Below are 15,004 nucleotides of genomic sequence, written 5' to 3'. Positions count from 1 at the left end.
TGATTCTTGATCTCAGTGTCATGAGTTCAAGGCCCACGTTGAGAATAGAGATTATTTAAATAAACTTTCAAAAAAGTAAAAAGCAATGGAAAGCCATCAGAGGGTTTTAAGAGGAAGCAAAAAAATCACAAATAATTGTCTATTTTTGTGTATATCTGATTGAGGACATAAAATTTGTCTATTTAATCATTTCTCCACTGACCAGAACTATGCTAGGCATATACCAGGTATTTTGTAAGTCTTCATTAAGTTTTACTGAATCAAAACAAAAAATCAAACTGTATTTGATTCTATAATCTACTACACATTTAAAGAAAGACTAGAAATTCCTCATGAAACCATGGAAATCGACTAATTAAAATTAGACTGAATCAACGAGAATGAAACTATGTTGCTGTACTGTTAGAAACAAAATGTGAAGGTAAAAATATTACAAAAGGAATACATAAATGTAATCATTATCAAAGAACCAATAATTAAAATGGAAGGTTCTGCCAGACATCATAAACCATCAGGCCTGTATGATTGTACGTCAGCTGCATATTTCTAATCTGAATGCAGGCAACGCCACCTTTTAATTTACGTATATTGTCAAAATTAGGCGGAACTGAAAAGTGTATATTTCAACCTTTGCAACTTCTAATCTTATTTTACTTCAAGCATTATAGTGACTTGTTTGGTTTTATTTTTTGAACTTTAGATAACACGGCTTTTAAAAGAATAGATTGGGAATTATGACTAAGGGTCCATACAGGTACAAGAATCTAATAAAAACTATATTTTGGCACAGTGTATTACACGAAAACAAACTGTTGGTATAATAGTAGCTCTTCACCTAGAACAATCTTGAATCTGAAGTTGAAAGAGAAAGAATTTACTATTTTCTTCTGTCACGAAATTTTCAGTCAAGGTATTTTACAAGATCAATGTAGGCAAAATTCAGTGAGGAACTAAATACTGACTATATACTAGTTATGATTACATACTACTACAAAAATTTACTGATAAAGTCTTGTTATTTGACAGTTTCAGATATATTCACATACAATGAGAAAGGCAGGCAATATATGCCTCAGTCCTGCAAAGACCGTGCAGTCGATTGTAGGATTTTACAATTGTTTGAATCCCTTTTAAGAATTGATTAAAGTTTAGAAGATCTTCCTGTGATGATTAAGGCCATCCCAGGCCAGGATAAATATATTCAGTAAAAGCATATTATGACTTGAAATAACGCCACCACATTACATGGCATGTTTTATCTTTTAAAAGTATTTTCATATTTGGTCCACATATTTCTCATAAGGTAATATTTGCCCCATATTTAAATAAGGAAACTGTGTCCAAAAAATAATAATAATAATAATACATGTGACTCCCCCTGTGTATTTTACCCTGTCACTAACAGTGACTTAACTAATGGAGAAAAAATGGAGAGTCCTACTTAAGATCGTTTTCTATTGGATCACTGCTAACTCTTGGTCCAATGACAGGTATCCTTTTTCATCAGGGATGACCTTATCTTTGACAGGAGTCAAATAAATAATCCCCAAAGATACAATTTTCTTTAAAGAGTAATTCATACTACAGATATTGTTAAACTAAAGAAATTACGGCCTGCTGCAGGACAAGCTCCTGAACAAACCTCTTGATAATTATGAATCTCCTACAAAAAGTATACTATATACATGGCAGTCAAATGGATGAAATGATTGAGGAAAGCAGAAACAGGCTGGAAGGAACCATCTCAGCCCAGCCTCCCATAAAGTAAAAGCCACTTCTCTCTTCTTCATCGCTTCAAAACCCGATGGCAGTGAAGCCCAAACAGGAGACAGAGAGCAGAGGCACCAGAAGACTTCATTCTCAGGCTCCCAAGGGATTTATTCTACTAGGGAAAAATGGGGAGTACAAGTCGGGGTGGGGGGTCAGGAAGACGCGGTTTACACAGCCCTTCGCCCTCTCCCGAGACGGATGTGGCAAGGAAACCATCTGCAATGCTGTCAGGGTCCCGCCGAGCCAGGTAAGAGGCTGGGGAGCCTCGCACCCCCGAAGGGCCCTTTCCTTTTTTCCCCAGGGCTCCTTTTCCCTTTCCTTTCCGTGACTCCCCTCCGCCTTACCCCCGGCTTCCACCTCTCCTTTAAGATCCTAGCTTTGCCCACTGTCACCTCAAAGCCAACCCAAGGACCTCTAAGAATATCTTCAGGGCCTCGCAAGGAAGGTGGGACCGAGCCTCGGGGAGTGGTCACCTTTTGAGGTATCTGGCGTCCTCCCCTTGCATGGCGGCGGCGACGGTGGCGTGGGGAGGATGGGGGTATCTGAGAAAGCCGGCGGTGCTATTTCCGGGGACGGTGGCCCAAGGATCCCCACACCCAAAGGCGATGACAGTCCTGAGGCCTCCAAGGCGGGGCGGCGGTGGCGGCGCTGCCGTTACCACGGTGAGGCCGCCGGCTCCTCCCACAGCTCCTAGGCCCCAAAACACTGGAGGGACCCAGACCCGCCCAGAGCCGCCTCCGCCAGCCCCGCCTCAAGGCGCATGCGTCCGCTCCGACGCGCCCGTGTGCGCAGGCTCAGTATGAGGCGCTGGCCCCTAGGACTAATCTGACGCACCCAGGAGCAGAGCGTGAAGGTTTCTGCGGCAGATTTCTGCGGGTGTGGTTCAGGAATGGCTCCCTGATCATCGCCCCCTTGAGGATGGAAATTGGAAGAGTCATCCCAGTAGGCCTACTCGAAATTTCAGGTCCTAGCTTCAAACAAGAGAAAGGGAATCCATTAACCTTTTCATTAGTGAATGCAAGAGAGCAGCTCAGCCCCCCGCTGATAACCTGTAAAGTGAGGTTTGCGTTTGGAGGCATTGTGGAAAAGGAAGTGCACTGATTGCACTGAGAAGCTCTATAATTTGTGGAGATGAGCTGACCTTCATATAAAATGAATACAATTAATATCACCTTTGATTCATTGCAAATCTGTGACTTCCACTTTGGTATTCTGAATCTAGAATGCACCACCCTCCACCACGCGGCCCAACAAACACGCACACGCAAAAGAGCTCCTGAAATGCCAGCTTCTGCTCTAATTATCCAAAGGTACTTTCGGAATTGTTTCCCCTGAGGCAGGCACCTGTTGGCAATGCAGGCCACAGGGAAGAAGAGCTGTTTTTGAACCTTAGCAAGTAAATGTCCCCTGCTTTCAGTTCTACGCCCATAGGCTCAGCTATCACATCTATGCAAATGACTTACGTTCATTTATTCAGTAAATATTAATTAAGGGTCAGCTTTGTGCCAAACACCAAACCAGGGTCTAGAGTTACAAAGAAGACACCAACACTTCCTTTCCTCACCTGTGATCTTGTCACTTATTCTCTTCTAGTTATGTATTTTCTATCACCTTGGGCCATGTCTACACAGTTGTTTCGTTGCTTTTCTCAAATGCGGTTAGTTGATACAGTACAGTGCATAGAATGTTAAATACAAGGACACAGTCCTTATCTGCCAAGAGACATTATTTTTATTTGTCTACACATTCACACCAGCTACACTATTTCTGCCAGTGTTGTAGTCATTCTCTTAGTCTTCCAGAGAAGAATACTTGGAGATAATTTTGACATCCTCCTCTGGATCATGTGCTCTTATTTAACTATTAAAAAATTCTGTCCTTTCTTTCTTCAAGATACTCCTGCAATCCAGCTTTTCTTCTCCATTCTCACTTCCATTCATCTATCTACTTCATACCCAGAACTGCACTTCTTTTCTAACAGGGCTTCCTATCTTCTGGTTTATTTCCTGAATATTCATTCTGGAAAATGATATGAAATTTTACAAATCATCATTTATGTCTAGATTACCTTAAAACCCTCACAATACCTAAAATTGCCAGATCACAATAGCCATTAAAATGCGTGGATAATATAACAAGCATTCTTGCAACGTGAGCTTCTTGAGAGCAAAGATGATTTTTGCTGTGTTAACCTCTGTATTCTTAGAACAGCACCTGGCCCATAGTTGGCAATATATAAATATTTAGAGCTGGAAAAAAAAAATGCATATCGGAGCTTGGAAAAACAACAAGAATCTAAACAAAATGCTCAGAGGACAGAAAGGAAGATAGAGCTGAAAATAAGATAAACCGAAACTGGGACTGAACTAGGGAGCTATTAGTCTATAACAGGAAAAGTATAAGATGAGCCTGGGCATTTTATGCTTGCAGGTAAAGAAATACTCAAAGACTGGGGCGCCTGGGTGGCTCAGTCGGTTAAGCGTCTGACTTCAGCTCAGGTCACGATCTCGTGGTTCTTGAGTTCGAGCCCCGCGTTGGGCTCTGGGCTGATGGCTCAGAGCCTGGAGCCTGCTTCCGATTCTGTGTCTCCCTCTCTCTCTGCCCCTCCCCCGTTCATGCTCTGTCTCTCTCTGTCCCAAAAATAAATAAATGTTAAAAAAAAAAAAAGAAAAAAAAAAAAAAGAAATACTCAAAGACTAATGGGATTGTGTCCAAAAGACACTGGTCAACTTTGGGGTAATTTATACCAAAAGGAATAATAACTGTGGTTGATTTAACACATTAATAAGAATCCAGGCGTCTATGATATTATGCAATGATTGATGGAAAAACAGAAAAACAAAATTTCATTTTCATCGAAGGCAACAACTACCTCAAATCCTTACTCTGAAAATTGGTAATTAAAGGGAAGAATTAAGCATTTGATTCACTTCTTCCCTAATCCAGAAAAAAAGAAAAAAAAAACAAAACAAAACCACCTATAATTTACCTCCCCTTGGTAGGCAAAATCTCTTTATATAAAATGCCACTAGTAACAGAGAACAATAATTGTAAATGGTTACTATTTTGCAAGCCCCAACAAATGATGGATTCACCTGTACCTCATTGATTTATTACAAAATGATTTGAAATGTGGCAAAGTTTCACCCCACAGTTTACCTGATAATTCCAAAGGGGAAAACAATGTTACTTTACATGGAGAGATCTGTCAGCATCATAAACAAATAAGCAGATAGCATCATTAATAGTGGCAGTACCTGATAGTATATGAATAAAAACACAATAAATTATCCATTAAGTATTCTTGCCAAAAATTAACTTTAATCTAACCAAACTGTTAGATCTCATATCCAGCAATAAATAATGAATATGATCCTGAAAAACAGAGAATATACTTAATTGGATATCAAAATATATTATAAGAAAATAATATTATAAGAAAATAATAATGACAAGCATAGGAATAGAACCCCAGGGGAACGAAACAGAGAACAAGACTTATGCATATATGTAAATTTTAAGTATGAAACAAATCAATTCTCAGATCATTATGGAAAAAATGTATTGTCAATAAATAATTTCGAAACAATTTGTTATGTATATATAACAAATTAAATTGGATCTCCACCTCATACCACATGCAAAAACTGATTCCACATTAAGGGCACTGGGGGTGTTCAGTCGGTTCTTTAAGCATCTGACTTCAGCTTACGTCATGATCTCACAACTCATGAGTTTGAGCCCCACATTGGGCTCTGTGCTCTCCTCACAAAGCCTGCTTCGGATTCTCTGTCTGCCTCTCTCTCTGCCGGTCACGTGCACTCTCTCTCAAAAATAAACATTAAAAAACGAATTCCACATCCAATAAACCCTTAAATGTAAAAATCAAAACTTTAAAAACATTCAGAAGCAAATGTAAATTATTTTTTGACCTTCAGTTAAAGACATATTTTTTAAATAAGATACAGAAAACACTAAAATTGATAAATTCACTGCATTAAAATGAGTAACTTATGATTATCAACAAGACACCACAGAGAAAGCGAAAAGATAAACCAAAAAAAAAAATGATACACCTAATTTGCATCACATAAAAACTAACACAGGATTAAATTAAGACTATTTGAAGATCCCTTATGAATAAAAAAGTAAAAGATAGACAACCTGGTGGGGAACAATGGAGAAAGAAGATAAAGAGGAGATAGAAATAGCAAGAAAGAAACTAAACAAAGCAAGAAGAGTGCTCAACCTCAATGGTAGCTAGGAAAATGCCAGTTAAAGCCAGAATCAAAAATTAAGAAGTCTGAATGAATACACCAAGTGCTGGTGAAAGTGTGAAGCTGGAAATTGTTTACTAAATATTTCAGGGGTGAGTACGTTGGGATTACCACTTGAGAATGAAATGTGTTGCATTGTTTTGTAAAGTTAAACAGGCATATACCCTAAATCGCTACAATTCTGCTCCTAGTTACATAGCTCAGAAAATTCTAGCACGTATGCACAATAAGGCTTGTTCTAGACTTATCAGAGCAGTATTGTGAATAATAGAAAAAGAAAAACCGAAAGAGAGCTCCAAAGTAATTTGGCAGGAGAATGGATGAATACATCTGAATTATTTGTATACAATACAAATTGTATATTATACGGTATTAAGCAGCAGAGAAAGTTTATGAACTAGAACTACACAAACCACGTGGATGAATATTAGAAATATTTTACTGAATGAAAAGAGCAAATTGCAGGTTACATACAGTATAACTTTTTAAATTTTTTCAGTATAACTTATATACAATAAAATGGATTCTTTTTGGTGTGCAGTTCTATGCGTTTTGATAAGTGCATAAGTCATGTAACCACTACACAATCAAAATATAACACAATTCTATCATCCTTTCAAGTTCCTTTGTGTTCCTTAGGGTTCATCCTATTCCCCAACCCCAGATTCTGGTAAGTACTGATCTGTTTTCTGTTCCTACGTTTCCTTTTCCAGAATGTCATCTAAATATAATCGTATGTGATGTAGCCTTTTAAGCCTGATTTCTGTCACTCAGATAATACATTTGGGAGTCATCCATGTTGTGTTTCAGAAATTTATTCCTATTTGATTGTTAGGTAATATGTTACTTATGAATGTACTGCACTTTATTCATTTACTACTTTTGGGTTCTTTCTAACTTTTGGTGACTATGAATAAAAACACTATAAACATTTACATACAGGTTTTTGTGTGAGCTAAAGTTTTCTTTTCTCTTGTACAAACACCAAAGAATAAGACTGCTCAGTTTATGGCAACTATATGAATAACTCTACAAAATTGGCAAACTGTTTTCCAAAGTGGCTGGGCCATTTTGCATTCCCACCAATGATGGAGGAGTTCAGATTGATCCACATTCTCACCAGCACTTGGTTTTGTCAAGGTTTTTTGTTTGTTTGTTTACTGTAATCATCCTACCAGGTGTGTAGCCATTTGATTGAAGTTGTATTTCCATGGTGATAAATGGTATGAGCATCTTTCCATGTTCTTATTTACCATTTGTGTACCATATTTGAAGTCTCTGTTCAAATACTTTGTTCATTTTTATGGTTTTGCTACATTGGTCAAATTGATCAGGGATAGCAACAGACAGAGATGTAGAGAAATTATTGATTTATGAGATGAAAGGCCATAGTTGAGATTTTACAGGTATATATAAAAATGATAAGGAAACACTGTACATAAGTTTACACTGACAAATTCAACAACTTCAAATGGGCAAATACCTTGAAAGACACTTATAGACAAGAAGAAATAGAAAATGGTAACCCTATACTGTTAAAAATTTTGTAAATCTGAGTCTAGTTAACACACAATGTTATGTTAGTTTCAGGTGAATAACAGTGATTCTTCATGTCTGTAAGTTATGCTATCCTCACAAGTGTAGCTGCCATGTGTCACCATATAATGCCGTTACAATACAATATTATTTATTTGAATCTTTTTTTTCTTAGCTAAAGTTTTATCTATTTTGCTTATCTTTTCAAAAATCAGCTCATGGTTTTGTTGATTAAAAAAAATGTTTTTTTAATGTTTATTTCTGGGAGAGGGAGCAAGAGAGACAGAACATGAGCAGGGGAGGGGCAGAGAGAGAGGGAGACACAGAATCAGAAACAGACTCCAGGCTCTGAGCTGTCAGCACAGAGTCCGATGTGGGGCTTGAACCCACGGACAGCGAGATCATGACATGCCGAAGTCAGACACTTAATTGCTGAATCGACTGAACCACCCAGGTGCCCCTTTGTTGATTTTTTTTTCTATTGTTTTATCTAGTCTTTATTTCTGCTTTGATCTTTGTTATTTTTTTTTCTTCTGTTCTCCTGTTTCTAGTTACTTGAGGTATAAGGTTACGTTGTTTATTTGAGATTTTTCTTTTTTCCTGAAGTAGGCATTTATGAATATAAATTTCATTCTTAGTACTGCTTTTGCTGTATCCCATTCATTTTGGTATATTGTGTTTCTGTTTTCATTCGTTTCAAGATATTTTTTGATTTCCCTTTTGATTTCTTATTTGACCCATTAAGTTGTTCAGGACTGTGTTAATTTCCACATATTTGTGAATTTTCCAGCTTTCCTTCTGCTATTGATTTTTAATTTCATTACACTGTGAAGATACTAGATATGATTTCAGTCTTCTTAAGTTTATTAAGACTTGTTTTTTGACCTAACATGTGATCTATCCTGTGATCTATCATTCCTGGAGAATGAGACTCGTGCACTTGAGAAGAATGTGTTCTCTGCTGTTGTCAGATGGAATGTTCTCTATGTATCTGTTAGGCCCATTTGGTCTATAGTGTTGTCCAAGTCTACTGTTTTCCTATTAATTTCGTCTGGATTTTCTATCCATTATTGAAAGTGGGGTACTGATATTTCCTACTATTATTGTATTGCTATTTCTCCTTTCAGTTCTGTCAATATTTGCTTTCTATATTTAGGTGCTGTCATATTGGGTGCATATATATTTATAATTATATATTTTCCTGGTTGTCAGCAGGGCTTTATTCCTTTATGGAGGCTCTAGAGGAGAATCCATTTCTTTGTCTTTTTCAGCTTTTAGAGGCCATCCACATTCCTTTACTCATGGCCTCTGTTCTCCATCTTCAAAGCCAGCAACAGTGACCAAGTCCTTTTCAAACTACCATCTTGCTAGTCCGCCTTCTGTCATCACATCTCTCTTTCTTTCTTCTTCTTTTTTTTTTTTTACATTTATTTATTTTTGAGAGACAGAGAGACAGAGCACAAGTGGGGAGGGCCAGAGAGAGAAGGAGACAGACTCCGAAGTAGGCTCTAGTCTCTGAGCCATCAGCACAGAGCCTGATGTGGGGCCTGAACTCACAAACACGAGATCATGACCCAAGCCAAAGTCGGACACCTAACTGAGCCACCCAGGCGCCCCTGTCATCACATCTTTCTAAGACCACTGCCAGGAAAGGTTTCCCTAAAGGATTTTAAGGATTGTGTGGGCCCACCCGGATAATCCAGAATAGTCTATCTTAAAAAAGTCCTTAACATTAGTCATATCTGCCAAGTCCCTTTTGCATATAAGGTAATATATTTACAGGTTACAGGGATTAGGATGTGGGTATTTTGGGGGGAGGACGAGAGCATTATCTTGCCTACCAAAATGCCCACTATACTGGTTAATTTAAAACATCAGACAATACCAAATGTTGGCAAGAATATGGAGCAGTTAGAGTTCTACATTGCTTGTGAGGATGCAAAATGGCACAACCATTTTGGAAAATAATTTAGCAACCTCTTCAACAGTAAGCATACATCTACCACGTGACCCAGTAATTCCACTTCTAGATATTTACCCAAGAGAAATGAAAACATATGTCTACAGAAATGGGTGTCCACGAATGTTCATGGCTGTTTGCATAATAATACAAAACTGGAAACAACCCAAATGTCCATCAATATATCGATTGATACAAATGGTGGGATATTCACATTATGGATATTACTCAGCATTAAAAAAAAACCTAACTGCTGATATACACAGCAACATGAATAAATCTAAAAACATTATGGGAGTGCCTGGGTGGCTCAGTCAGTTAAGCATCCAACTTCAGCTCAGGTCATGATCTCATGGTTTGTGGGTTCAAGCCCCATGTCGGGCTCTGTGCTGATAGCTTAGAGCCTGGAGCATGTTTCAGACCCTGTCTCTCTCTCTCTCTCTCTCTCTCTCTCTCTCTCCCTCCCTCCCTCTCTCTCCCCCTCTCCCACTCATGCTCCGTCTCTCTCTGTCTCTAAAAAAATGAATAAATGTTAAAAAAAAATTTTAAACATTATGATAAAAGAAACAGATGGTTTGATTCTGGCAAAGAAGCAAAAAGCAAACTGAGGGCAAAGCACAAGCTAACACCCTGCACCCACCCCACCCCCAGGTGGGGGTGACATGATATGGGTGACATTTCTCTAAGAAAAGAGAAAAACAAATGGTTAACTAATAGAGATCATAGTCATTCAGGACACAAGTCTCCATCAGTTTACAACTGTCTTAATGATTAGCAAGAAAAATGCAATCTCCAGAAACCTATAGATTCAATTTCCTGGACTCTAAAGTCCCTTGCCTCCATAGGAAAGAAAATCTTATATAATCAGTCACTCTTCACAACCCCAGTGCAGCTTTTTCTGCCTATGGGCCCTGTCTCCATACCATAATAAAAACACCCTTTTGCACTGAAAATGTCTCAACAATTCTTTCTTGGCTGTTGGCTCCCAAACCCCACTTCAAACCACATCAATATCATGAATGAGAAATTCTTCAATATATATATATTAAAAAAAAAAAGGCAGATAAGTGATTGTTTGTGCCAGGCATAGAGGACAGACAGACTGAATCAGGATGGGAAACATTTGGGTTATTTATACATTTGTCAAAACCCATCAAACTGTAGACTTAAAATGCCTTTCCTTTACTGGATATCAATTATTCCTCAATTTGGTTGTTTTAAAGGGTATAACAAACAAGGAAATTGGAAATTCATATTTAGATATAACATAATTAAATTACATAATTACAAAGATAAAAAGAAGATTTCAGATGCCATCACTGTTTTTGAATATATATATATTAACTTAACCTTTCCCTCTTATTGCAACCCAGTGGATTATAAATTTTTTGAGTGAAGAAACCAATCCCATTCAGCATGTGGAAACTGTGGTGATAGTTAAGAGCCTGAATTTGGAGTCAGAACTGGGTTAGAATATCTGATCCACCATTTATTTACTCTTTGACCGTGGGCAAGCTAAACATTATAAGCTACAATTCTCTCATCTATAAAATAAGAATGGTAATAGTTTATGTATCTTAGAGTTAATTATGATGTTAAATGAAGTAGCATACATAAATTTATAACAGGGTGATTATGGTAATGTTAATGATTGTTATTAGGTAAACTAGGGGTTCAAAAACCATATGTTAATCATGTGACTCTGAACACTTAAGCTGTGTCTTCTTCATTTAGAAAAATTGGGATAAATACCCAAAATGTAGAAGATTAGGGTGAGTAGGGGTGCCTGGGTGGCTCAGTCAGTTGAGCATCTGACTCTTGATTTCGGCCCAGGTCATGATCTCAGGGTCATGGGATAGAGCTCCGTATTGCTTAAGATTCCCTCTCTCTCTCTCTGTCTCTCTCCCTCCCTCTGCCCCTTGCCCCCACTCATGCTCCCTCTAAGAAAAAAAAAAAGATTGGGTGAGTACAAAATGAGTTAATCTTGTAGACCATACAATTATATGAAAATCATTATTTCAGCTTCATCTTTAAATTGGTCAACTGCATTTTTAATACTGTAGCAGCAGTGAGGCGTTTCAAAGTATTGAAGAAAGTGATTGCTACTTCTTGAGTCTAATAATTTAACATAGAAGAGAAGGAGAATACAAAGGTACATAAAGCTCTCTATGACAGAACCATTTAAATGCAAATAGCCCCAGTAATAAACCTGCATTCCAAGGATGGTTCCTGGAGGGCTTCAGAGCTATAACAGTCAGGCTGCCTTGCTTTGGAAGGCCTTCTTGTTACTGTCACAGTTTGCCCCAACAAGCAAAACTTCCTCCTGGAAGCTTTGCCTGAACTCCAGACTTAGTAAAGTGACTTCTTTGTTCTCCTACTGCATTTACTGTATATGAAGGGCATAATTTGTTTATGCTTCTATCTTTTCTAATAAGAGTGCTTAAAAAGGTATAAAATCATGGATTTCCAATTACATTTCTAATCATAGTGCTTGGCACATAGTCACAACTAATAAATGATAACTGCTACTGTATCAGATATAATTACAGCCTTCAAGGAGCCTGTAATCACCAGGTACGTAATCACCAGTTTACTTGTATGTAAACAAATAAATGCTGAACATATTAATGCTTGTCATAATGGCAGCATGAAACAAGTAGAATGTTGGCATAAAGGAGGGAATAACCCACTCATCATGGTGGATAGAGTTAGGGTGAGGCTCACAAAGGACGAAAAAAAATTTTAGCAGAGAGCATAATTGGGAAGGAGAAGGCAATAGTACATATAAAGACATAAAAGCTTGAAACATCAAGGGATGTTTTACTAACTGCAAATAGTTTGAGGTGTTTAGAGAATTAAGTTTGAGTAAAAATAACTTTGAAAAAGCCAGCAGGGACAAGATGATGTAAGAGAATCATCTGGTGTAAGAGAATATGATATTTGTATATTTTCTGCAGGCATGGGGAGCCACAAAACTGTTTTTATTTTTAATATTTTTATTTATTTTTGAGAGACAGCAAGAGACAGAACATGAGTGGGAGAGGGGCAGAGAGGGAGGGAGATACAGAATCTGAAGCAGGCTCTAGGCTCTGAGCTGTCAGCACAGAGCCCAATGTGAGGCTTGAACTCACGAACCACGAGATCATCACCTGAGCGGAAGTCAGACGCTTAACCGACTGAGCTACCTAGGCTGCCCGAAACTATTTTATTATAGGAAAGTCATGTTGAAATTGATTGCTTTTGGCAATACTAATTGTTCTATATTTTACCACACAGCAACATAGGGCAGAGGTGAAGGAATTACGTTTTTAGTCTCCAAATATGATGCTTTTAAATTTCCTGATATGCTTCAAGAGTCCATAGAAAGTCCTTTCTTACCTTGTGACTGCCTTTGGGATATCATCAAATGGCCATGGTGGTCCAAAGAGTCCACATCCACTGGCTATTAATGCAGCCATCTTCTCACTTTTCAAATTAATTTGAGCTCACAATGCACATCTTAGAGCAAAGAAGATTTCAATTAAAAAGGACCCTTTAAAATACATCCTCTTCTTAAGAGTGGTAACCTCTGTTTTCAACAGGTATGACATCAGACAATAACTATGACATCATTGGGTTGCTGCAAGGGCGAGGACAAGGACCCTCTAGGACAATAAATAATGACACTCTGTGCTTTTCTCCTTCCTCAGGTTCTCTTACAGCCTGAACCATACTTTGAGAAAATAGTTGTGTGGTATGTCAAGCTGGTGATTCTTAAAGACATGCAGTCAAATGAATACTGGGCACAGTGTAAGTGGAAGATGTGCGCATTTAGTCGTACATGATTCGTTCATGTACAAAACCCCAGTGTTTGTGAATTTGCATATGTGAATGTATACATACATGTTCAATTGGAGGTTTCCTGCAAGAAAGCATAGCTGTTGTAGCATAGCTGTTGTTATGCTTTCGGAAAAATGCACATGGCATGGTGAGGAGGAAGATCTGAATATATTCATCCAGATTAGCTGCATTTATTAATTTAACCAAAATTTGTGAGAAGGCATTGCTTTAGACTTAAGTATGCAAAAATGAAGAGATGTAGTTCCTGATTTGAAGAATTGTACTAAATCCTAAATCCAGTAGGTGGATACACATAGGGTGAATAAATGAAATTCAAATACATTCTGTGGTAGAGCTATTATGTACCTCTATAGAAATCAAGACGACTATGGAATCATTAACCAGGCATTTAATGCCGCTTCCAAACAAGGCATTTAAGAATTGAGGCTATAGGGGCGCCTGGGTGGCTCAGTCGGTTAAGCGTCCGACTTCGGCTCAGGTCACGATCTCGCGGTCCATGAGTTCGAGCCCCATGTCGGGCTCTGTGCTGACTGCTCAGAGCCTGGAGCCTGTTTCAGATTCTATGTCTCCCTCTCTCTCTGACCCTCCCCGATTCATGCTCTCTCTCTGTCTCAAAAATAAATAAATGTTTTAAAAAATTAAAAAAAAAAAAAAGAATTGAGGCTATAAAGTGAATGAAATACAGACCTTACCCTAAAGGAGGAGTTCAAAGTCTATGAATAGGCAATCAGAGAACAAGTAATTGGTGTCTCAGCCATATTTCCCACACACCTACACCCCAAGTCAAGTTTTAATTGGTTTTGTTTTCTTTTTCTGGATCCTGTTGTTTCAAACCACCTTACCCATTAATTTTGTTCTTATAAGTAGATGACACACCATCTCTTTTCACTTATTGCTTCAATTCATAATCTCTCACAGTGAAACAAGTTCTGTGTGAGTTGTAGATATTAAGTGCATCCAATCTCTCATTCCGTACACATTTGTTTAGTGCATATTATGTGTTCCAGGCACTATTCGAGTTAAAGTAGAAGTCCCAACAGGGTAAATTCAGGCAATGGCTATATTAGCAACCAGATGTTTCCTCCGAAGTCTTAGTAGCAGAAAACGTATAGAGCTATAAAGTGTATGACAACTACCACCACATACCTCTGCTGAAATGAGTTGAAAGCTATTTGCTCCCCAAGGAGTGCTCTCTCTTCCTCACCTCTTTAAGAAAGGTATTGCCGTAACATAAATGTGACATACCCTCCGGGTCATTAAGAACAGAACCAGAACTGCCAGTTCATTCCAAGTCAGTTCCTAGCAACAACGAGTTAGCAATAATATCTTTGAAGTTGGGTGAGAAATGAATTTGTGCTTCTAGGGTCAAAATATCCTATGTCTCAGTGGGTGACATAGTCCCATAAGTAGGGGGCTGACATTAAATCACATGTTACTTGACTTTAAGCTTTTAACTTTGATTTTTCTTTTCTTCCATTTCCTTTCCCTTCTCTTCCCCCCCTCCTATTTTTTTCCTCCCTTCTTTCCCTCCTTCCTTTCTTTCTTTTCATGTGTAGACAGCACATGTGGCATAAAAACAACCGCATTGGAAACAGAATTGTATCTGATTTTGAACATTTCC

At 38.1% G+C, this 15,004-nt stretch overlaps 1 protein-coding gene across 5 annotated transcripts in view; it reads right to left on the bottom strand.

Annotated features, from left to right (window-relative positions):
* The window catches only part of KIFAP3 (kinesin associated protein 3), a 173,235-nt gene extending 158,599 nt beyond the window's left edge, over nt 1-14,636 (bottom strand). For 2 of the 5 annotated variants that reach the window (XM_053209388.1, XM_053209389.1), the window contains exons 1-2: nt 14,530-14,636; nt 12,922-13,041 (exon numbers count right to left, since the gene is read on the bottom strand). In XM_053209388.1, the coding sequence (XP_053065363.1) occupies nt 12,922-13,001 (80 nt within the window). In that variant the 5' untranslated portion in view covers nt 13,002-13,041; nt 14,530-14,636. Of the gene's footprint in view, nt 1-2,243; nt 2,508-12,921; nt 13,078-14,529 lie in introns of those variants that run through there. The other 3 variants (XM_027046391.2, XM_053209387.1, XM_015062286.3) reach the window with 3 other exon arrangements.
* Between the last annotated feature and the right edge of the window lie 368 nt (nt 14,637-15,004).

This window comes from Acinonyx jubatus, chromosome E4 (assembly GCF_027475565.1).
Source record: "Acinonyx jubatus isolate Ajub_Pintada_27869175 chromosome E4, VMU_Ajub_asm_v1.0, whole genome shotgun sequence".
In the NCBI taxonomy this organism is placed as follows: domain Eukaryota; kingdom Metazoa; phylum Chordata; class Mammalia; order Carnivora; family Felidae; genus Acinonyx; species Acinonyx jubatus.
Note: the sequence above shows the minus strand (reverse complement) of the source record. Positions and strands in the feature narration are given on the sequence as shown.